At 42.2% G+C, this 22,284-nt stretch overlaps 1 protein-coding gene across 2 annotated transcripts; it reads left to right on the top strand.

Moving 5' to 3' along the window:
- The first annotated feature begins 207 nt into the window (after positions 1-207).
- Positions 208-21,615, top strand: LOC102964761 (ATP-dependent RNA helicase DDX19B). Of its 2 annotated transcripts, none has more exons than XM_007074887.3 (12): positions 208-291; positions 10,021-10,069; positions 10,969-11,022; positions 11,741-11,876; positions 12,193-12,285; positions 15,743-15,845; positions 16,383-16,497; positions 18,758-18,935; positions 19,291-19,528; positions 20,080-20,242; positions 20,728-20,919; positions 21,306-21,615. In XM_007074887.3, exons 1-12 carry the CDS (start codon positions 220-222, stop codon positions 21,365-21,367), a joined length of 1,455 nt encoding a protein of 484 aa, XP_007074949.2. In that variant the 5' UTR covers positions 208-219; the 3' UTR covers positions 21,368-21,615. The 2 variants fall into 2 exon arrangements, with proteins under 2 accessions (XP_007074949.2, XP_007074947.2); XM_007074885.3 differs by lacking the exon at positions 208-291 and adding an exon at positions 2,289-2,509.
- The last annotated feature ends 669 nt before the right edge of the window (positions 21,616-22,284 follow it).

The following is a 22,284-nucleotide window of genomic DNA, read 5'->3' as shown; positions in this document are numbered from 1 at the left end:
TGGATATTCAGCAAAAAAAATGACAAAGTTCAATACACAAAGGGCTCTTTGCTGGAGCCTAGACTCTGTCTTTCGCTCCTAGGGCCCCTAGGTACCTGGGCATGCTTGCCCGACGCTGGGCCGTCCCCTCCGCTGATTGGCTGGCTGAACCAGACCTCAGCCAATGAGGCTGGGGCAGTGAGTGGCCGTTGACCGAGGTAACCGCCCTGCTGAGCGGCGATGGCCGGGGCTGCTGGCCGCATCCGAGGCCGCGCCCTGGGGCGCTTTCAGCCAACCCTACCCGTGGGCGATGTGAGTATCTTTGAGGTTAGAAATGAGACCCTTTTTAACACATTTAGGCTTGTTCCTCACTCTCACCCCTGGAGGGGCAGGAATAGTAATTATAGCTAATATGTGTCAAGCTTTCGCCATAAGCCAGCCACTGGACCAAAAGCCTTAGTGGAATAATTGAACCGTGCAGTGGGTACTTACCATAATTTCGGAGGAGTTGGAGGCTGACTAAGGTCACATGGGAGTAAATGCAGGAGGCTGAATTCAAATCCAGCTGCTCTTATGACCCTGGGTCCTCTCTCTATGCGCCACTTTGGAAACCAGTTTGCTTCTTAGCAGTTGTCTCCCATTGTGCTGGTGTGTGGGATGGTGACAGTCTAGAATCCTGACGCTAATTAAGTTTGGGGGTTGTTTCTTAATAGAGAAAAGCAACCCATGCTAAAAGCATTTATGGGAAAGATAAGCACCAAATTTAGGAGAGCTGCTGTCTCTTGGGATGGCTATACAGGGGGCTTCAATCGAATGTTAACTGTTTTACTTATTAAGCCCTAGGTGGGAATCTAGATGTTTATTGTATTATTCCCCTTCTTGCCTGAAATACAACTTTAAAAAAAGAAAATATGCACATGGAAAATGAATTTCAGAGGATAAAATGTACACAACGAAATGTAAGTCTTCTCCCACCCCAGATTTCTAGAGCCCTCACTAGAAGCAGGCACTGTTAGCAGTTTTGTATCTCATTCTCTATAGTATGTACAAGCATATATGAGGTATTTTTTTGCACAAGTGTATCCTATTATGTACAGTCCTACACTTTGGATTTGTTTTTAATCCCATTATACTTTAAAACAATTTGTTAACCTCCTTTAGCCCTGTGATCAATTTAATTTTGCTGGCAAAATTTTCTCAAGTTTGCTTCTGACATGATGAGATGTAGGTCATGTCTTCCCTGGATGTGTTTGCCTTTTTCTTTTTGCACATCCTCACCTATAGATTTCCAAAAAAACTTCACCAAATTAACCCTAAAGGGTGCAGAAGAAAAAGAATCATGGCAAATAGGGTATTGCCTAGAAATACTTTACCATGTCCTGAACATTCTTACTCATACTCTACAGGTAAAATTCTACAGCCTGCTACTGCTTGAAATTAATTTACTTAAGTGGAATATTGGCAAAGAGAGAGAAATGGGGATTCGTTTTCTCAGGTTGCAGGAGAATGCCAGCTTCTTTCTAGTGAAGTAATAAGGGAAGAGGACCTTGTTTGTTTCCAGTTAGGGGAAAAAGTGTGTGTCACACTTAATCCTTATTTTACCTCTTCTAAAAGCCCAAGATATTTTTTTCTTTAAAAAATTCTCCCGATCATTCAGCTCTTAAACGGGAGAGCTGGGATTCCAACCAGGCACAGCTAACTCCAAAAGTCATGCCAGATAGGGAAGAGTTTCCTGGAATGAACTCATTTGCTCCTCAAGCTGCTTTGCATGGCCCTTTGCAACTACCTCCTACCAATTTCATCCCTGGCTCTTGTCAATACTCACAGAAAAGAAATTGTGTCCTTCAGACACAAACCTCCTTGCTCTTTCTTGTTTCGATTCTCTACCTGGAACACATTTCCCTAGCACCTTCCTTGAGTCTTTTTGAAGGTGTAATTCTTTTAGTCTGCCAAATTTTTAACCAAATGGCATTTGCCATGGCTGATTCCTAACACCTGGGCACTGAAATGACAACCTGAAGATCTCCTTGTTTCAATATGCATTTTGGTGACTACTGTATCTGTAATGGCTCTGTTTTGATACAATCTATGTGAGCTGCTGTGGCAGCGTGCTGGGCGGGAATGTGGTTTTGCTCGTGGGTTGGAGAACCAGTTGGCAGAAGTTTAGGTGTTTTCAGACAACTACCTACCTCAGTCTGTGTTTCTGGACATTAGATAAGAAAACGTGAGCTAAGCAGAGGTAAGGGTGGTGGTCCGAAAGCGACGGAAGCTGCAGCTAAAAGTGGGCGAGGGGAGAGCCGGCGCGGACTCCGACGTCACTGTGGCGCGCCGCTTCCGGTCTCCAGCGCCAAAGCGAATGACTTCCCCCTCTGTGGGGCCGGAGCGGGGCTTGCTGCGACCCCACGGAGCCCACGATCGCGCTTCCCCAGCCAGCGAATCCGCCAGCACCAGCGTCCCACCGGCGCCTGGGACCATGGCCACCGACTCATGGGCCCTGGCGGTGGATGAACAGGAGGCAGCGGCCGAGTCGGTGAGTTGGATTCAGCCATAAAAGGGTTAGGGGTCAGTTTTGACCGACGATCAGTTCCCTTGGAAAGACAGTTGCTACTTTGGTCAGGATGGATATAGAGTGCGTGTGGGGATGAAGCCTGGACTTTGAGCGGCTTTGTTTATCCATCCGCCTCCTGGGTTACATAAGAGCAGGTGAGTGCTCCCAGGCATGAAGAGCTCAGCCGCCTGCCCGTCTTCCCTGAATCAAGACTGTAGACTGCATTCCCCACCCCCCCACTCCCAACCTTGGATTATAATCACCTTTGTGTCATTCTCCATCTCTGGATTCTGAACTTCCTGGACTCTGGGACCGTGGCTTACTCATCTTTGTGTGCTTACTCAGCATGCTTAGTGATAATGAATGATCGACTTACTAGGCCCAGCGGTCAGTAAATCCTCTTCTGATCACCTTAACTTTTGTTCTGGGCCTCATGAACAGTAAACAAGATTGGAGTTAAACGTGACTATGTAGAATTCATTCTTCCCACCTAAACACTCTAAGTTCTGATAGTGCTTTGAACCTACTTGTTAGTACTTATTTCTGTGAATCTCTTGAGAAAAAGGACTTTGTCTTATTTTTTATAACTGATAATAATTTATAAGCACATAATTCAGAGTCAAATAGTTTTAAAAACTGGTTCCACCACCACCAATTTTTTCCTCCCCAGAGACAACTAATAGTTCTCTCGAAACTGATTTACATCATTGACCTCCTTGTTCCCTAAATAGCACATTTGTTTTGCTAGTTCTTGAGTTTTCAATTTTAGGTATTTACTGATTTTGATTCTTTCCTCCATCCTCCTTTCTCCACCACACATGCACACTTTCCCATTCCCTACCTTTTCATTATATTGTAATTTTAGTTAGATCAGTATTTCATGTTTCTATAATTAGTAACTTATGAATACTTTTACTTTCCTCTAAAACTCTGTTTTTCCTTGGAATTTATAATTGCCTTGCAGTTTTTCTTCATGTTCTTTGTATTTATCACCAACTCAACCCCAAGCTATTTGCTAATTGTCTTAAGATTATCTCAGGATGTTCAGACACATTATTCTATTAATTTAATTTCCCCCACGTCTTTTAGCCTCCTTCATTTTGGACTAGTTCTCCCTATGTTCAGAACACAACTCATTTTGGGGTCTGGAGGAAAACAGGGCAGATTTCCCTTCAGTTTCATTCTGGGGATTCACTCCTCTTGTATCCCCTCTCTTCATCTTTCTTTTTCTTTCTTTCTTTCTTTCTTTCTTTCTTTCTTTCTTTCTTTCTTTCTTTTTTTAATGTTTATTTTATTATTTTTGAGAGAGAGAGAGAGAGAGACAGACAGACAAAGAGTGAGCGGGGGGAGAGGTAGAGAGTGAGAGGAAGACACAGAATCTCAAGCAGGCTCTAGGCTCTGAGCGGTCAGCACAGAGCCCGACGAGGGGCTTGAACTCGGTAATAGCCAGAGCGTGACTGAGACACTCAGGTGCCTCTCATCTTTCTTGATTTGGTGGAGCCATCCATCAGCTTTCTGGAGGTGTATGGGAAGTAAGTATTTTTAAGATACTACTGAATTTCTGGAAATATCTTATTTTGCCCTATCATTTGGATAATATGCCTGGATGTAGAACTGTAGGTTGGAAATTAATTTCCTACCAAATTTTAAAGGCATTGTGTCATTGCCTTTTAGATTTCTTTATTGGTTATAGAGATGTCTGAGACCATTCTGACTCCTGATGTGACCTGTTTTTCCCTTTGTAAGCTTGAAGAATCTTCTGTTTGTCTCCATTATTCAGCAAATTCATGATAATAAGTCTTGGTATGGATCTGTTTGCATCCATTTTGCTGGGCACTGGGTGGGTCCTTTCAATCTGGAAAATCTTGTCCTTAAGTTATGAGAAATTTTCTCGAAAATTTTCATTGTTGATTTCTCTCCCTTATTTTTCTTCATTTCCTTTTTCACGAATTCTTACTAGTTGAATGTTGGATCTCTTGGACTGGCCTTCTATAAAGTTTTTGCTTGTTTAAAAAAATTTTTTTATGTTTATTTTTGAGAGAAAGAGAGAGACAGAGCGTGAACAGGGGAGGGAGGGGCAGAGAGAGAGGGAGACACAGAATTTGAATCAGGCTCCGGGCTCAAGCTGTCAGCACAGAGCCCGATGCGGGGCTCTAATTCACAACTGTGAGATCATGACCTCATCTGAAGTCGGACGCTTAACTGACTAAGCCACCCAGACGCCCTGGCCCTCTAAAGTTTTTAAGTCAAGTTTACTGAGATATAATTTACGTATAGTAAAACTCACCCATATTCTGTGAATTTTGACAAAGGCATCCAGTTGTGTAACCATCACCACAATCAGCATGTGGAACATTTCCATCACCTCCAAAAAGTTCCCTCAAACTTTAGTCACTCCGTTCTCCCCACCCTTCTCTGGCAACTGCTGACTTGTTTTCTGTCTCTTTAGATTTGTCTATTCTGGACATTTTATATAAGTGGTATCATACAATAGATGGTCTGTTGTGTCTGGCTGTTTTCACTTAGCATAATGTTTTCAAGGTCCATTCATATTGCAGCAGGTGTCAGTACTTCATTCCTTTTTATTGCCAAAAAATATTACGTTGTCTAGATGTATCCCATTCTGTTTATCCCTTCATCAATGTCCAGTGATGAGCATTTGGATTGTTTCTACTTTTTGGTTATTTTGAATAATGCTGGCTATGATCATTCATGTACAAGTTTTTCTGTGAACATGTATTTTCATTTCTCTTGGGTGTACACCTAGAAGTGGCATTGTTGGATTATATAATAACTCTATGTTTAACTTTTGAGGAACTGTCAGCATTTTTTCCAAAGTGGCTGCACCATTGTATCATCCTTAAAATGATTCTTTTCTTTTTTTCTTTAGTTGATGTATTTATTTTGAGAGAGTGAGCAAGTGCATACAGGAGAGGGGCAGAGAGAGAGGAAGAGAATCCCAGGCAGGCTCTGTGCTGTCAGTGCAGAGTGCGACGCAGAGCTCGATCTCACAAACTGTGAGATCATGACTTGAGCTGGAAGAGTCAGATGCATAACTGACTGAGCCACCCAGCTGCCCCTAAAATGATTATTTCCTATGAGAATAGTATTATCTATGAGAGGCACCATTGTGTAGAGGTTAAAACCTTAGCTTTTGGGGTGCCTGGGTGGCTTAGTCAGTTAACCATCCAACTCTTGATTTCAGCTCAGGTCATGATCTCCCAGTTTGTGGGTTTGAGCCCTAAATGGGCTCTGTGCTGACATCGCAGAGCCTGATTAGGATTCTGTCCGTGTCTCTCTACCTCTCTCTCTCTCTCTCTGCCCCTACCCCACTCACTATCTGTCACTCTCTAAATAAAATAAACTTAAAAAAACAAACCAAACCCTTAGCCTTTTTTGTATTCTGGGTCCATCATTTACTAGTTATGTGACCTTGGGCAAATGGCTTAACCTTTCTGTGCCTCAGTTTCCACATCTGTAAAATGAAGATAATCAGGTTACCTCATTGGGTTATGGACATGTCTATTACAAGTCCTACATGTGTAATAGCCATTATTATCATTATCTATAATGCACAGTTTCTTTGCAGGAATCTTTTAAATTACTTGCCCATATTGTATGGATTAGTTAGTTGAGCCTGGATAAGGTTTGTGAATCTACTTAACCGTGCACAGGTAAATTAGATCACAATATTCTAACGCTGAGCAAACGAGTAAAGACACCTCTGTTACCCTCTGCCTTATGGAACTGCTACTGAGGATCACCACAGGTACTGTGTGACATAGGTGACAGTGATGTGTATAGTACAGGGTTACTGTATTTTAAATATTCATTAAGCTTCATTCCTTATTTATCTTAGATAAGAAAAATTAGATTCTATTTATATTTATTTCCTTGTTCTTCAGTGGCTCCACTCTGTTCCCCTCTGTTCCGTTGGAGACTTCTTTTCAATTTACAGGAGGGCAAACAGATTAGAAAACTGATGAGTATGACTCAAGTCCTCGACTTCACCATTTTGCCGAAGACAATCTCTATTCAGTATAGTTCATTTGACATTAAATCTTCCTTCTTCTGTCTCAAGAATCCTTTCTCAAGTGCTTTTGAATAAAATGCAATGTGTAACTGTACAATTTTCAATTATTTTAACACATCTTAAAAACAAATAATAAAGGCATTGAAAGAATGTGGATCTTACAAAGTGGATGTTTTTGTTCTTTTGCTTTTTGGTTAATTTCAAAATGGTTTGTGATGAAGTTGCATCAGAAAATCGTTTCTCCTTTTTGGTCCAAGTAAATAGAGCAAAGGAAGGTATCTAAACTAACTGTATTTTTTTATTTTATTAAAAAAAAATCGTTTTTAATGTTGATTTATTAAATCAGTCAGAGAGAGACAGAATGCGAGCAGGGGAGGACTAGAGAGAGAGGGAGACATAGAATCTGAAGCAGGCTCCAGGTTCTGAGCTGTCAGCACAGAGCCTGATGCAGGGCTCGAACTCATGAACTGCGAGATCATGACCTGAGCTGAAGTCGGCCGCTTAATCAACTGAGCCATCCAGATGCCCCTAAACTAACTGTATTTTTAATATAAATTTCACTGTTCAGTTCACTGACACTGTACTGGGTAATCCATCCTTCACGGTCTTGCTTTATAGGCTTTGAGGTCCTTAGAGCCAAGTGAGGGCTGAGGTTTTTTTTTTGTTTGTTTATTTATTTACTTTTTTTAAAAATTTTTTTGAATGTTTATTTATTTTGGAGAGAGAGAGAGAGACAGAACATGAACGGGGAAGGGGCAGAGAGAGGGAAACACAGAATCTGAAGCAGGCTCCAGGCTCCGAGCTGTCAGCACAGAGCCCTACGGGGCTCGAACTCACAAACCGTGAGATCATGACCTGAGCCAAAGTCGGACGCTCAACCGACTGAGCCACCCAGGCGACCCTGTTTGTTTACTTTTTGAGAGAGCATACAAGCAGGAGAGGGGCAGAGAGAGAGGGTGAGTAAAAATCCTGATGTGGGGCTCAGTCTCACGAAATGTGAGATAATGACTTGAGCGAAATCAAGAGTGGGATGCTTAACCAACTGAGCCACCCAGGCCCCCCCCACCCCCGGGTATGTTTTTAGATTCTGCTGGAACCTCTCCAGAATCCTGATACATCTGTTAATTTCACTTACATTGTTGCTACCAACTTTTCCTGCATTTCCGTTATTTTAACTATTTACTCTGTTAACTTCCATTTGAACAATATATTAGCAAGAGAATGGTTTGTTCTTTTTATCATTGATAATTAAAATGCTTTAGGGTAATAGATGTTTCTAAAAATTTTTTTTTTCAACGTTTTTTATTTATTTTGGGGACAGAGAGAGACAGAGCGTGAACGGGGGAGGGGCAGAGAGAGAGGGAGACACAGAATCGGAAACAGGCTCCAGGCTCCGAGCCATCAGCCCAGAGCCCGACGCGGGGCTCGAACTCACGGACCGCGAGATAGTGACCTGGCTGAAGTCGGACGCTTTAACCAACTGCGCCACCCAGGCGCCCCTAGATGTTTCTAATACTTAAATCATTTGTACCTCAGCCCTATCATTTGTTGTAGCTAGCGGTTATCACCCTAGGAGTGAGTGCTATTAACTGTTTAAATATTGCCAGTAAGTCAGGCAGTCTGTCTCTGTGCCCCTGCCCCCCAATCTCTATCCCTCTCCCTCTCCACAGCCCTGAATACTACACTTGAACTAGATTTGTTGGCAGGGTATGGAGGAGTGCTTTAGAGAAGACTCAAATACATTGAACGGTGCCATACATCATATGCTGCACTGGTTGCTTCATATTGACTGTCTGTTGGTGTGTTTGCTGTCATGTGGAATTAATGAAGGATTTTTACTGCTTTATGACAATTTCCTTTCTTGCCAGTCTCTCCAGTGTGTCCCTCCCCCCCCCCCCCACTTCTCCATCCCCTAACAGTAAAGCATACAGAGACACCAGAAACTCCCTTTTCAGTTAGCAACAATAGAGAAGTGAGGTTCCTCCATCCCAACTAACCACCCATCAAAATAAACAACTGTTTCATTCCTCTCTTGCCTTTCCCCTTTCTTGGACTTAGAGGAAAGACAGAATGAACCTCAAAACATAAAGAATTGCTGGTATAGGTGGCACTTTAAGAAATAGCCATTTTTGGGGCACCTGGGTGGCTCAGTCAGTTGAGCGTCTGAATTCAGCTCAAGTCATGATCTCACGGTTTGTGAGTTGGAGCCCTGCGTTGAGCTCTGTGCTGATAGCTTGGAGCCTGGAGCCTGATTCAGATTCTGTGTCTGTCTGTCCCTCTCTCTGCCCGTTCCCCATCACACTTTGTTTCTGTCTCTCTTTCAAATATAAATAAACATTAAACAAATTCTTAAAAAGTAGCCATTTTCATTCTTTCACCCTTCACTAGATGATGTCCTAAGCCCCCTTAATATTTTGTGGTTAGAGCACCTGCTTTCTGCTAGATCCAAAGATCAAATAAAAATAAAAAACATTCCTGTCTGTAAGGTATTTTCTTTTCCACCCAGCTTTTACTGAGGTTTAATTGACAAATAAAAGTGTATTTTCATTCTAATAGAGGAGATAAGTCCTGCCAAATTTATAGTGTTTGATCAAAGTCCTAATAATTCTTTTTTTGAATTCTTTGCTTTCCCACTTCAGATTGCTAGGTATTTTGATTATACAGTGTGCTATGACGCCCCAGATTGTTTTCAGTTTAAAATATCAGACTTCCAGGGGCACCTGGGTGGCTCAGTTAAGCGTCCAACTTTGGCTCAGGTCACAATCTCGTGGTTCGTGAGTTCAAGCCCCTTGTTGGGCTCTGTACTGACAGCTCAGAGTCTGGAGCCTGCTTTGGATTTTGTCTCCCTCTCTCTGCCCCTCCCCCGCTCACACTCTGCTCTCTTTCTCTCTCTCAAAAATAAACAAACACTAAAAAATAGACATATATCAGACTTCCATCACAAGGAAATCTTGAATGTGAGGATGCATATCGGCATGTTGTGGTCCCGTGGCTCAAACATATCTTGCAACATAACTGATGCCTACCCACAGATGCTTTTCATTGCAGCCCTCCCACCTGATATTCTCTGTCTGAAGTGTGACTGCATCTCCCAGTATCTTTTAAAATTTCCTGTTTGTAATACAAGAGAATGACAACTCAAGTGGTATTCTACTGAGAGAGTCTTTGTAATAAGGGCCTTAAGCAAACTCATAAATTATAATTCTCTCTAGGGATTATAATTAGGAGGTGTGGATTTTGAGCTGTTGTGTAACCAGGTTTTTTCTCTTGCTGTATTTATGGGACATTTTGTTTATTCTCACTCGTTTAGTCAACAAAAGGAGCCCAGCAGAACAACCTAATGAATAGGTCTTGAGTGTGGCTCATTTCTCCCTAGCTTCATTGGGGAGGCTCTGTTGATTCACAATCTTTTAAGTGATTTTCCTGACACTTTCCCCCCCTCTCTGTATTCTCCATTTAGTTGAGCAACTTGCATCTTAAGGAAGAGAAAATCAAACCAGAAGCCAATGGTGAGTAAAAGCTAGTTTGAAAGCACATGTGATTTCCTTTAGTATTTCTGCTGTGACATAAAAACTGTCTGGAAAACAAATTATATATGTACCAGGAAGGGGGCTGACAGATACTGGCAGTTGTTTGATTTGGGAATTAAACTGGACTGTTTTGCTTTGTACTGTGCTTAATATAAGCATGAGGATGCCTAATTGACTTATAAGTGATCAAATTGATTGCTGTCCATGAGAATATACTGCCAAAGATTATTTGTGGTTTTTTCAAAATATTCCTCAATTTGAGATGAGAGAGGCAAAGTATGAGCAACCTGAGAATTAAACTATTGTCATTATCTAAAATCATATCTACCAAAAATCCATTAAATTTTTGTTGATGTACTTAAAATTACTGGCGGGGTGGAGGGAATAGGAACATTAACCTCATTCCAAATTTACTTACAATCTTTTTCTGTATATTTTTTGATAACGACAACACTGTTTGAATATGCATTTCTATTAATCAATAGTTTATATACATAGAATCCTAATGGCATTATAGCGTGTATATATTGATGAAATATGATTTCCTCTGTTGAAAATCAAGGTGGTTTGTGATCATTGCCTGCTGTGATCATCTTTCTATAACATTTCAGAAATATTGATGATATGAGGGAAAGTCACATTTGTTTGAGGTATAGTGAGAGGACTTGGAATAGGAAAGAATTGAAATGTTAGAAACATTGTTTCATACCTTTATTTATTTAGGAACAATAAAATGTTTTTATCTGTGGCTTGGTTTCCTCATTTATTTTTCTGCTCCCCAGGCCTTTACATTTCTAGTGTCTCATAGAATTTGAATTGTCTCAGCTGTTGGGTATGGGATGTGATACTGAATGACGGCCACTTTGTGTCTGATAAAGGTGCTGTTGTCAAGACCAATGCTAATTCAGAGAAGGCAGATGAAGAAGAGAAAGGTAACACAGCCTAGAGCTATACCCACAAGGTTCTACAGTCTTAAGAGAATAGATTGTTACATGGCTTTGTTTTTATGCCCAACTTGGTTTGACTTTAATGGGAGTCACAGTGCTAATAAAAGTTCAACATAGTTGTTGAAAGAATTTTCATTGTTTACATTTTAGGGAAATTTTATTTTGAACCACTGATGGACTCCAGCAGCAGGAAATATTCCCTGAATGATTATCTTGTACAGGGTATTATAAAAGAAATTTTAAGTTGCATCCCCATTGTCTAATAAAGTTAATGATATTTGGACATATTAAACATAGATAACAAGATAGAAATAGCTTATGTGATATCAAAATATAAACTTTGTTAATTTCTGGGTTTTTTTTTCCTATTGCTGTGATGTTTGTTAAGCTAATAATTTTTAATTTTCTATTGAGCATAGATTGGGGAGTAAATACTTAGGTACACATAGGAAGAATAGATAACCTCCAGAAAGGAGAGTTGTTTGGAATAGATCCTGGAGAGGGATATGAGGCCGAATTGCATGATAAAGTCCTAGTACAAATACATGTTACTGCTTAAAATGCCAATGGCAAGTAAATTCAGATGAATTCATGGTGGATTTCATGGCCTTTTAAAATTCTTTGCTCTCAAAAAAATGAAAATTAAAAATAAAATAAATAATAAAAAATAAAATAAAATTCTTTGCTCTTTTTTTCCTGACAGAAGACAGAGCTGCCCAGTCTTTACTCAACAAGCTGATCAGAAGCAACCTTGTCGATAACACGAACCAAGTGGAAGTCCTCCAGCGGGACCCAAATTCCCCGCTCTACTCTGTGAAGTCCTTTGAGGAGCTTCGGCTGTGAGTATTTGTTTACTTTCTGACTCTCCCCTTTGTGTTTAGATAGAGATCCTAGTCCTATTATATATGTATTTTTCATCACAGCAGAACATTTTTAGCTAATACAAGTTTAATAAAAGAATTTAGCTGCTTTGGGCTATTAAGTAAAATTGCCAGGTAATGTGAATTGTGCTCAGTTTCACATAATTCAAGTATTGTTAGTTGTAAATAAAATGTGTGTAACAACAGTAAGAAAGAGAAAAAGAAATCCCTCAGATATTTGGCTTCTTTCCTCAACCAAAGAGACAGTGACTTTCATCTTTAACTGTTTTCCTAGGAAACCACAGCTTCTCCAGGGAGTCTATGCCATGGGCTTCAACCGTCCATCCAAGATACAAGAGAATGCATTGCCTTTGATGCTTGCTGAGCCGTATGTGTCCTGATACAACTCTGTCCCCTTTTTAATATTCCATTTTTTAAAAATCATATTACTTTTTAAAACTATACTAGTAATACATGCTTATTTTAGAAAAGCTAGAAAACAAGGAAAAATAAAAATCATTTGTAGTCTCCACCCCTCACTAACATTTAGAGACTTCTAGACTTTTTTATGTAAACTTACATATCTATAGCTATACCTTTTTTTTAAATAATGTTTATTTATTTGAGAGAGAGAGTGCACGAGCAGGGGAGGGGCAGAGGTGGGGGGGGAGAGAGAATCCCTAGCAGGCTCCACGCTGTCAGCGCAGAGCCTGATGTGGGACTTAATCTCATGAACGGTGAGATCGTGACCTGAGTTTAGATCAAGAGCCAGACGCTTAAGCGACTAAGCCACCAAGGCGTCCCATACCTTTTTTTTTTATAGCTAGTTTATTTTTTATTTTATCATGTGTGCAGTTGGGGAAGGGGTAAAGGGGGAGAAGAGAGAGAATCCCAAGTCCCAAGCAGGCTTCACACCTAGTGCAAAACCTGACAGGGGCTTGATCCTGTGACCATGAGATCGTGACATGAGCTGAAATCAACACTCAATTAACTGAGCCACCAGGTGCCCCTATACCTTTTTTAAAAAATGGAACCATATAAAATCTTCAAATGCTTTTTAAAAACTTAATTAGGGGCACCTGGGTGGCTCAGTTGGTTAAGCATCTAACTCTTGATTTTGGCTCAGGTAATGATCTTAGGGTCATGAGATCAAGCTCCGCATCAGGCTCTGCACTGACAGCTCAGAGCCTGGAGCCTGCTTTGGACTCTCTGTCTCCCTGTCTCTCTTTGCCCCTCCCCCGCTTGTGCTCTGTCCCTCTCTCTCTCAAAAATAAATAAACATTAAAAAAATTTTTTTAGAAACACACAATAAAAAAAGAAAACTTAGATGATCATCTTTCTATGTTGATAAATAAACATTTATCATTCATATACACTATGATTTCATTAGATGGATGTATAAAATTTATTGTGTCAAATATAACAGGCAAAAACCAGTGTTCTGAAAGACCAGAATAGGGTAATTAGCAGTTGTTTTCTGGTGCAGTGCTTTTCACTCTTGCATAGGCATATGAATCTCATAGGAATTTATTAAAATACAGATTCTCATTTCAGTCTCCATCTGAGGTGGGGACTAAAGTTCATCTTTTCTAATAAGCTTCTAAGTGATTATGATGATGCTAGTTTCAGACCACATTTTGAGAAACAAGGTTTGAGAGCATGAGGAACTCTTTATAAAAATAAATCCCTACATTATATATGATTATGTAAAATTATGGAGCATATAATTTAAATCCTGAAACTCCTTTTCCTATGGTCTAAAAGTACATATTTTGGGGGTGTGCCTGGGTGGCTCAGTTGGCTAAGCATCCGATTTTTTTTTTTTTTTTAATTTTTTTCTAATGTTTATTTTTGAGAGAGAGACAGAGAGACAGAGTGTGAGCAGGGGAGGGGCAGAGAGAGAAGGAGACACAGAATCTGAAGCAGGCTCCAGGCTCCGAGCTGTCAGCACAGAGCCTGACGTGGGGCCCAGACCCACAAACTGCAAGATCATGACCTGAGCCAAGATCATGACCTGACTTTAACCAACTGAGCCACCCAGGCACCCCAGACATCCAACTCTTGATCTCAGCTCAGGTCACTAAGTCAGCGTTGTGAGTTCAGTCCTGCGTTGGGCTCTGCACTGGGCATGAAGCCTACTTAAAAAATAATAAAATATAAGTAAATAAAAAAAAGATATTTTAGGTCTGTATTTTTCTTAACATTTTCTTTGTTCCATGTCATAATAGTGACTTTTTTCATGATGAATAATGTTGCTTTTTAGCTTGACACTTTGAACATAGAGATGAATAAATGGAATATTTGTTTCACATTGGTCATTTGTGTTTAGAGATCTTTTTTTTTTTTTTAAGTTTATTTATTTATTTAGAGATCAGGGGAGGGGCAGAGACAGGAGACAATCCCCAGCAGGCTCTGCAATGTCAGGTCAGAGCCCAATGTGGAGCTCAAACTCATGAACCGTAAAATCATGATCTGAGCCGAAGTCAGACACTTAACTGACTGAGCCACCCAGGTGCCCCTAGAGATCTTAATGCTTTCATAGATGCTCAATTTTTAAATCATCAATGTTAGAAGAGACCTAAGAGAACTATCTAGTACTATTCTTCATAACAAATATGTATTGAGTACAGGTATGTAACAGATACTATTGTAGATCCTTGGATACATTAGTAAACAAAGCAGACAAAAATTCCTGCCCTATATAAGGAGCTTACTCTGGAGTATAGATCATTTATTTTTATTAAAAATAAAATATACAGTATATAGCATGTTAAAAGATATAAGTTTTAAATGTAATTAATGCCACTGAATTGTACATTTACAAGCTGTTTTTAAAAAAAGGTGATAGGGCGCCTGAGTGGCTCAGTTGGTTAAGTGTCTGACTTCGGCTCAGGTCATGATCTTATGGTTCATGAGTTTGAGCCCTGCATTGAGCTCTCTGCTGTCAGCATAGAGCCTGCTTAGGATCTTCTGTCCCCCCACTCGTTCGCTGGCTCTCTCTCTCTCTTGCTCTCTCTCAGTAAATAAATGTACTAAAATAAATAAAAGTTAAAACGGTGACAAATGCTAAAGAGAAAAACAGAGCATAGTAGGGGAGATGAGGAATACCAAGGAAACGAGTTGCAGTTTTCCCCCAACTTTATATTATGAAAATTGTCGAACTTACAACAAAATTGAAAGGATTTTATAGTGAACACCCATATGCCCATCATCTAGAGTCTGTCACTAACATTTTATTATACTTCATCACATATCTACCCACCAATACATCATTCTTTAAGGTATTTCAAAGTAGGTTACAATTCTAATCAAGTGTTAGGGTCAGATCTCATCAAGTAAATGATGTGCGAGCAAAGCCTCGAAGGAGAGGAGAGTTGACATGTTGTCACCTGGAACAGTTGCCCCAGGCAGAGTATAGCCAGTGCAGAAACCTTGAGATGGGGGCATGGCTGGCATGCTTTTGGGGCAGCACTGAGGCCTTTGTGGTGGAGTAGGTGATTAAGGGAGCAGGTAGCAGGAGCTGAGAACAGAGAACCACTAGGGAGCCAGATTGTAACGCAGAAGCATTTTCACTTTTATTCTGAATGAAATGAGGAGTGACATAACCGGTCTCACGTTTTAAAAGAATCACTCTCTGGCTGCTGTGTCAAGAATAAAAGATACAGAGTGTGCTTTGAATCCCACCGTAGTCTTCTCTCTGTGGTGCTTTGTTTGTGGAGCTAGGATGTGTAACTCCACTGCGGAAATCAAAGCCTCCTTCTGTAAACTAAGCCTTATTCTTCATTGTGCTTAACTAAGAGAATACTTGAGATTTACACTCCTAAACAGTTTGTTTTCTCGTGCAGCCCACAGAACTTAATTGCCCAGTCTCAGTCTGGCACTGGTAAAACAGCTGCCTTCGTGTTGGCCATGCTCAGCCAAGTAGAACCTGCAAATAGATACCCCCAGGTAAGGGCTTGGTAAATTTGGATTTTCTGCTAACATGTAGCTAGAAATTACATTTGATGGAATAAAAGCCAAGGTGCTTATTACTTTTTACATAAACCAGAGCCCCTTGTGGAGCACAAGCAATATGGCTGATTTTCTAGTAGCCACACACATCCTGTTCTTTCTCTGTGGTTTGCCAGTTCTGGGATACTGCTGACAGACTTGGCACCTCTGCTTGCAAGAAAGTATCATCCTTTGGAAAGTTCTGAGAACTTTCTGAGTAAGTGAAAAGGAAGCTAATCTCCAACTGGAATTTCAGATCCTTGCTCATATGGGGGTTTTTATATTCCTGTGGCCAATAGCTATTTTCAACGGTCTTTACCCAGCCAGAGTTCTGACCCTTCAGAATTCTAGCTTATGACTTTGCAGCTTAAAAAATCAAATGGTGTGCACTTTAATTTACATACCCTTCTTCAGCGTCAGCTGGAGGAATAACTAAGTCCTGACGGTAGTTCCCCACTGCCCTTGAGATCTCACTGTACACTCTTTCCCTGCCAGTGTCTGTGCCTCTCCCCAACTTATGAGCTCGCCCTGCAAACAGGAAAAGTGATTGAACAGATGGGCAAATTTTACCCTGAACTGAAGCTAGCTTATGCTGTCCGAGGCAATAAATGTGAGTATGAATATGTGATTCTAATTCATTAGGCTAACCACTTCTATTTTATTTAAAAGTTTATTTATTTTGAGAGAAAGAGCGTGCACAAAAGTGAGGGGGGTGGGCAGGGAGCGAGAAAGAGGGAGAGAATCCCAAGCAGGCTCTGAGCTGACACGGGGCTGAAACTCATGAACCGTGAGATCATGACCTGAGCTGAAGTCGGACACTTAACTGACTGAGCTACCTAGGCTCCCCTAACAACTTCCATTTTAAGAATTTCAAATCATACACAGTAGATGAAATAATAAAGATAACACACGTGCCCTTTACGTACATTCAAAAACTCAGCACTTTGCCATATTTACTTTATCTGTATGTGTGTGTGTGTGTTGGGGGGGAACCATTTGAAAGTATATTGCAGATGCTGTGGATCTTTATTCCTAAATACTTGAGTGTGCATCTCATAATAAGGACATTCTTCAGCATACCCACAAAACCCTTATCACAAGAGAGTTAGCAGATTCTCTAAGAACTGGTATCTAGTCCATTTTATTTTTCCCCAAAAGTATTTCTTTGTGGCTGCTTTGTTTTTGAACCAGGATCAAATTAGTGGATATGCACTCCTTCAATCTAGAATAGTTCCTACATCTTCTCCTCCCCCAGTACATTTGACTTTTTGAACAGGCCAGACCAGTTGCTTATAAAATGTTGCACATTTTGGATTTAATTGCCTAGTTTCTTCTTAATGTCATTAGAAGAACAAAAAATGTTCTAGAATATGAACAATTAACTCTGGCATTTCATTTTTTTTTAATTGTAATTAACGTACAGTGCTGTTAGTTTCAGGTATACAATATAAGGATTCAACAATTCTTTTTTTTTTTTTAAGTTTATTTATTTTTGAGAGAGAGCACACAAGTGAGGGAGAGGCAGAGAGAAAGAGAGAGAGAAAATCCCAAGCAGGCTCTGCATTGTCAGTGCAGAGCCCAATGTGGGGCTCGAACTCACAAACCCTGGGATCATGACCTGAGCCGAAGTCAGACGTTTAGCCAACCAAACCACCCAGGCACCCCTGTGATTCAACAATTCTCTATTTTTCTCAATGCTTATCAAGATAAGTGGATTAAATGTAAAAGATAACCCCTCTATCTATTTCACCTTCCCTCACTCACCACCTCCCCCCCACCAGCAAACACCAGTTTGTTCTCTGTATTTAAGAGTTTTTTTTTGGTTTGGAGCTTTTTTTCCCCCCCCTTATTCAGGTTTCCTACTTTTGTTATACAACAAATTAACAATATTTAAGTAATTAAAAAAAGTCTTGTTGAAAGTTTGGCTAAGTCCTGTGAATCTTTACCACTAACCTGTAACTGTGACTACAGAAATCTACTCAGTGTACAATGTCCTAATACCAACTTAAAATTGTTTCTAAAAAGTAAATAAGATTATAAAATTTAGTGAAAGATGATAAGACATTTAAAATTTTTCAATTTGGGTTAGAATGGCAGAGGAGTCTGAATAACTTTTGTGGGGGGCTGTGATTGGTTTGTTTAACAGAAGTAAGAAGGGCATTTGTTGGCTTTGAATTGACTCAACATTCACATTAGGGCAAAATTTTGGCTGTTTAGAGGAAGCTTGCATGTGTCTGGTCAAGACTGTAATCAAAGGGCTAAAAATTACAAGTGTCATCTAATTCAAAATGAAGAGCCAAATCTTCTAAGTTCCAGACTGCACACACAGTCAAGAACATGCCATGATCCAGCAGGCCTTGTCTGGGGAAGCACTTTATCTAATAGAGGCATTTTGTGTTTCTTTGGGAAAGCAAAGCCTTTCATGATGAATCCTGTTTACTGACCCGGACAGACAGTGCGTAGAGGCAACCGGCTTGTTTGACGTAGATGCTAAGGTAGCTGAGGGACAGAGTGCACTGGAGAGAGTGCTGTGAAAGTCTGCTTGGGAGAAGTGCCATCCTGGGCTGGGGGAATGATGTTGACAGAGAAGAAATAAAGATAACGACAGAGCCTCCTTGAAAGAGAACTGGATGACTACAGAGAATGGAAAAGAACGCTACTGAAGAGGCTTTCATCTTCTCACTGTGTATATCCTTACCTTATCTGTCCAGCATTATGAAATACTGTAGTGATATCATAACCTTTCCTTAAAACAGTAAGGCAAACATAAAAACAGTTGCATTAAAATACATCATAGCTTTAGATTTTTCTCAGAGAGGAAAGCAGGCTTTTCCATGGAAATACCCACGGAAAACATCTTGTCTCCACAGTGGAAAGAGGTCAGAAGATCAGTGAACACATTGTCATTGGCACCCCTGGGACTGTTCTGGACTGGTGCTCCAAGCTCAAGTTCATCGACCCTAAGAAGATCAAGGTGTTTGTTCTGGATGAGGCTGACGTGATGATAGCTACTCAGGGCCACCAAGACCAGAGCATCCGCATCCAGAGGTAGGAACTCTTGAGCCAAGAGGAACGTCTCAGCCTCCTGATCTACAGCATCTTCTCCTTTTACTTCAAACACTTCTTCTTGCTCCTATCAGGTTCTTTACTGTAGTGCTTCCAGAAGCATTTGTTTGATAGGCCATTTGCTCCTCAGCGCTGACCACGGGTTGAGGAAGGAGACTTAGGGAATCCAACACCAGCCCCCTCCCTGCCCCATGGCTCTTCTTGCCTCCTCCCTGCTGTTCTCCTCCCTTTTGCCTCTTTCCCCGGCGTGTAGAGCATCCAAGCCTGGGTGGCTGTCTTCTGTTCCTCCCAGGGAAAGACTCGGGGTCATGCCACATACCTGGGTCTTCCCTTGCAGGATGCTGCCCAGGAACTGCCAGATGCTGCTTTTCTCTGCCACCTTTGAAGACTCTGTGTGGAAATTTGCCCAGAAAGTGGTCCCAGACCCAAACATTATCAAACTGAAGCGTGAGGAGGAGACGTTGGACACCATCAAGCAGTATTACGTCCTGTGCAGTAACCGAGATGAGAAGTTCCAGGCCTTGTGTAACCTCTACGGGGCCATCACCATTGCTCAGGCCATGATCTTCTGCCACGTGAGTAGCAGTGGCAGCAGCAGGCCTGCCGGGGGAGGAGCTCCACTGGAGGGTGTGCCTGGCCCTCCCTTCAGCCAGCTCCACCTCAGTGCTGAGGAGGACTGGGTGTCCTCTGTGTGGCCAGAAAGGAAATGATGAAGCACGTCCACCTGCCCCAGGGCATATTGTCCTCAGACTATAATGAGTTATGAGGGAAAGACTGTGAAGCATTGAACTTTTCTTTGGTCCCACCTCTTAGACACACCTTGGGAAAAACTCCAGATAACATCCAATGAAATGATTATATAACATTAAGAATATAGACTATTTGAGAATGAAGATATTTGGCTCCTACCACACTCTTCCTAGCTGAACACTAAGATGATTTAAGTAATTCATCCAAAAAAATTCACATGGCTAAAATTGTCTTTGTAAAATCGGTAAGCCTACCCTGGTGGCTGAACTCAGCGGGCTTTCACGTATTTTAATGGAAACAAGCCACTTTTTTGCAGGTTTGTTTTTGTTTTTATTTTTACAGGTATCTCCATTTAAAACCATTCTTTTCACTCCAGACCCGCAAAACGGCTAGTTGGCTGGCAGCAGAGCTCTCCAAAGAAGGCCACCAGGTGGCTCTGCTGAGCGGCGAAATGATGGTGGAGCAGAGGGCTGCGGTGATCGAGCGCTTCCGAGAGGGCAAAGAGAAGGTGCTGGTGACCACCAACGTGTGTGCCCGCGGTGAGCAGAGAATGTGCCTGTTCGCCAGGCTCCGGACGGCGAGAGCCGTGCTCCCGCACGGGACGCTCAGATGGTTCGGGGAGTCCAGCTGGGGTTGGCGCTGACTTTGTTTTCTGGGAGAGGCTGGATTCCCCCAGCAGATGAGAACGTTCACAGAAGCCAGGAGTCCTGATGTGGTGGAAGGAAACAGGCAGTGACCGGTTTAGAGCGAACGGTGCCTGCTCTCCTGGGGGCCCCTAGTGAAGTTTCGGCCGCATCTCCAGATTCTTGTATCTAGCAGAGGCTCTTCTGGCGATGTCATAATTTTGTTAGCACCTGCCAGAGTTCTGTTTTTCCCTCTGGATTCTGCTGCGTGCCCCCGGTCCCCGGATCCCAGAGCTGGCCTGCCCCAGACTCTTCCTCCACCTGATGCTGGCGTGTGGCAGCCTCGCCTGGTGGGTGGCGGTTTTTGTTTCCCGTCCTGACTCCACCCCTCTTTCGTGCAGGTATTGATGTTGAACAGGTATCTGTCGTCATCAACTTTGACCTTCCCGTGGACAAGGATGGGAACCCGGACAACGAGACCTACCTGCACCGGATCGGGCGCACGGGCCGCTTTGGCAAGAGGGGCCTGGCAGTGAACATGGTCGACAGCAAGCACAGCATGAACATCCTGAACAGAATCCAGGAGCATTTTAGTGAGTGCCTGGGAGTGTCCCCTGCCAGGGCCCTTTCCTTAGAGGGGCAGGTTCTCCTGGGGCCTCCTCGAGAGGCCTTTGTCCTTGTCGCATTCCCCTCCTTTCCTACAATATGGAAGTTCTCGAAGAGCACGCCTGGTGAGTTCAGGTCAGGAACTCGAACAACAGCGCCCCCTTGGCCAGGCTTGAAGGGCCTAGGGCTCTGTCCCGTGCTCAGGCACCAGGAGCCCGTGGGGTTTCAGGAAAGTTTGCTGTGGCCAGAGGCTTGGCATGGGGGCAGAAACCTGTCTGCCTCCTCCCTCCCTGCTGTGCTGTCCCTTCCCTAGGTGTGTGTTTTCATGATAGCCCCGTGTTGATGTCTCTGTGAATTCTCTTTTTCTCCCCAGATAAGAAAATAGAAAGATTGGACACAGATGATTTGGATGAGATTGAGAAAATAGCCAACTGAGAAGCTCCGTCAGTCACCAGTGCCCACCCCTGGTGCTCCCCCCGCACGGGAGACTGGTGCTTTCACGGCACAGGCCTCGACAGTCGCCACAAAGAAGAGGAGGCAGAGGAGAGAGAAACTACCTACCTCATTTTAAATTACGTTTGGACTAGACAAAAATTGTGCAAATGATGGGGGAAGGTAGAAAAAAATTGTTTACACAACTCTTGAAGATTAGGCGTGAATACACAGAAATTTACCTTTTGAAATTCTGTCTTTTTTTTTGGCCAGCATTTTCCCCATCTAGATGCTGTGGCTAATCACTTGTTCAAGATCTTTGCAGCAGCCCCTGCCTATTCTCTGGCCAGGAGCGTTAAGACCAGCGTCCAGACAGAATAGAGATGAAGAGGGACACGGATAGGGGCGCTTGGATGGCTTGGTCGGTTAAGTGTCCGACTTCAGTTCAGGTCATGATCTCAGTTTGTGGATTCGGGCCCCACATCAGGCTCTGTGCTGACAGCTCAGAGCCTGGAGCCTGCTTTGGATTCTGTCTCTCTTTGCCCCTCTCCTGCATGCACTCTGCCTTTCTCTCAAAAATAAATAAATGTTAAAAAAAAAAAAGAGAGAGAGGGACACAGAGACAGACAGAGAGAGATCCCAAGTAAGATAGGTGATAAGCCAGCCATCATGTTTGGAGTATGGCATGAGGCCTGTGAGCTGAGGGTGGGGCACCTTATCTGAGTGTTGTCAGTCCCGCCTGCCCTGTTGCCCACAGCATGGACCAACATGCCAACCTGGGGCTTTTGGTGTATGCAGGTTTGTGTTGCAGGACCACGACCTCGTGGTTTTCATCAGCAGGTGCAGTCTGTATATAGTGCACATCTGATTACCAGTGGATCCATTGCCTGTGCTTAAGACCTGTGGTAAAGTCATAGTGG

Source organism: Panthera tigris, chromosome E2 (assembly GCF_018350195.1).
Source record: "Panthera tigris isolate Pti1 chromosome E2, P.tigris_Pti1_mat1.1, whole genome shotgun sequence".
Lineage (NCBI taxonomy): Eukaryota > Metazoa > Chordata > Mammalia > Carnivora > Felidae > Panthera > Panthera tigris.
Note: the sequence above shows the minus strand (reverse complement) of the source record. Positions and strands in the feature narration are given on the sequence as shown.

Bases quoted from the DNA above. Each gene is read 5' to 3' on its own strand.
- LOC102964761 (XM_007074885.3), top strand. From the start codon at position 2,336: ATGACTTCCCCCTCTGTGGGGCCGGAGCGGGGCTTGCTGCGACCCCAC. The intron at 2,510-10,020 runs GTGAGTTGGATT...TTCTCCATTTAG, and splicing joins AGGAGGCAGCGGCCGAGTCG to TTGAGCAACTTGCATCTTAA. The intron at 20,920-21,305 runs GTGAGTGCCTGG...TTTTCTCCCCAG, and splicing joins CAGAATCCAGGAGCATTTTA to ATAAGAAAATAGAAAGATTG.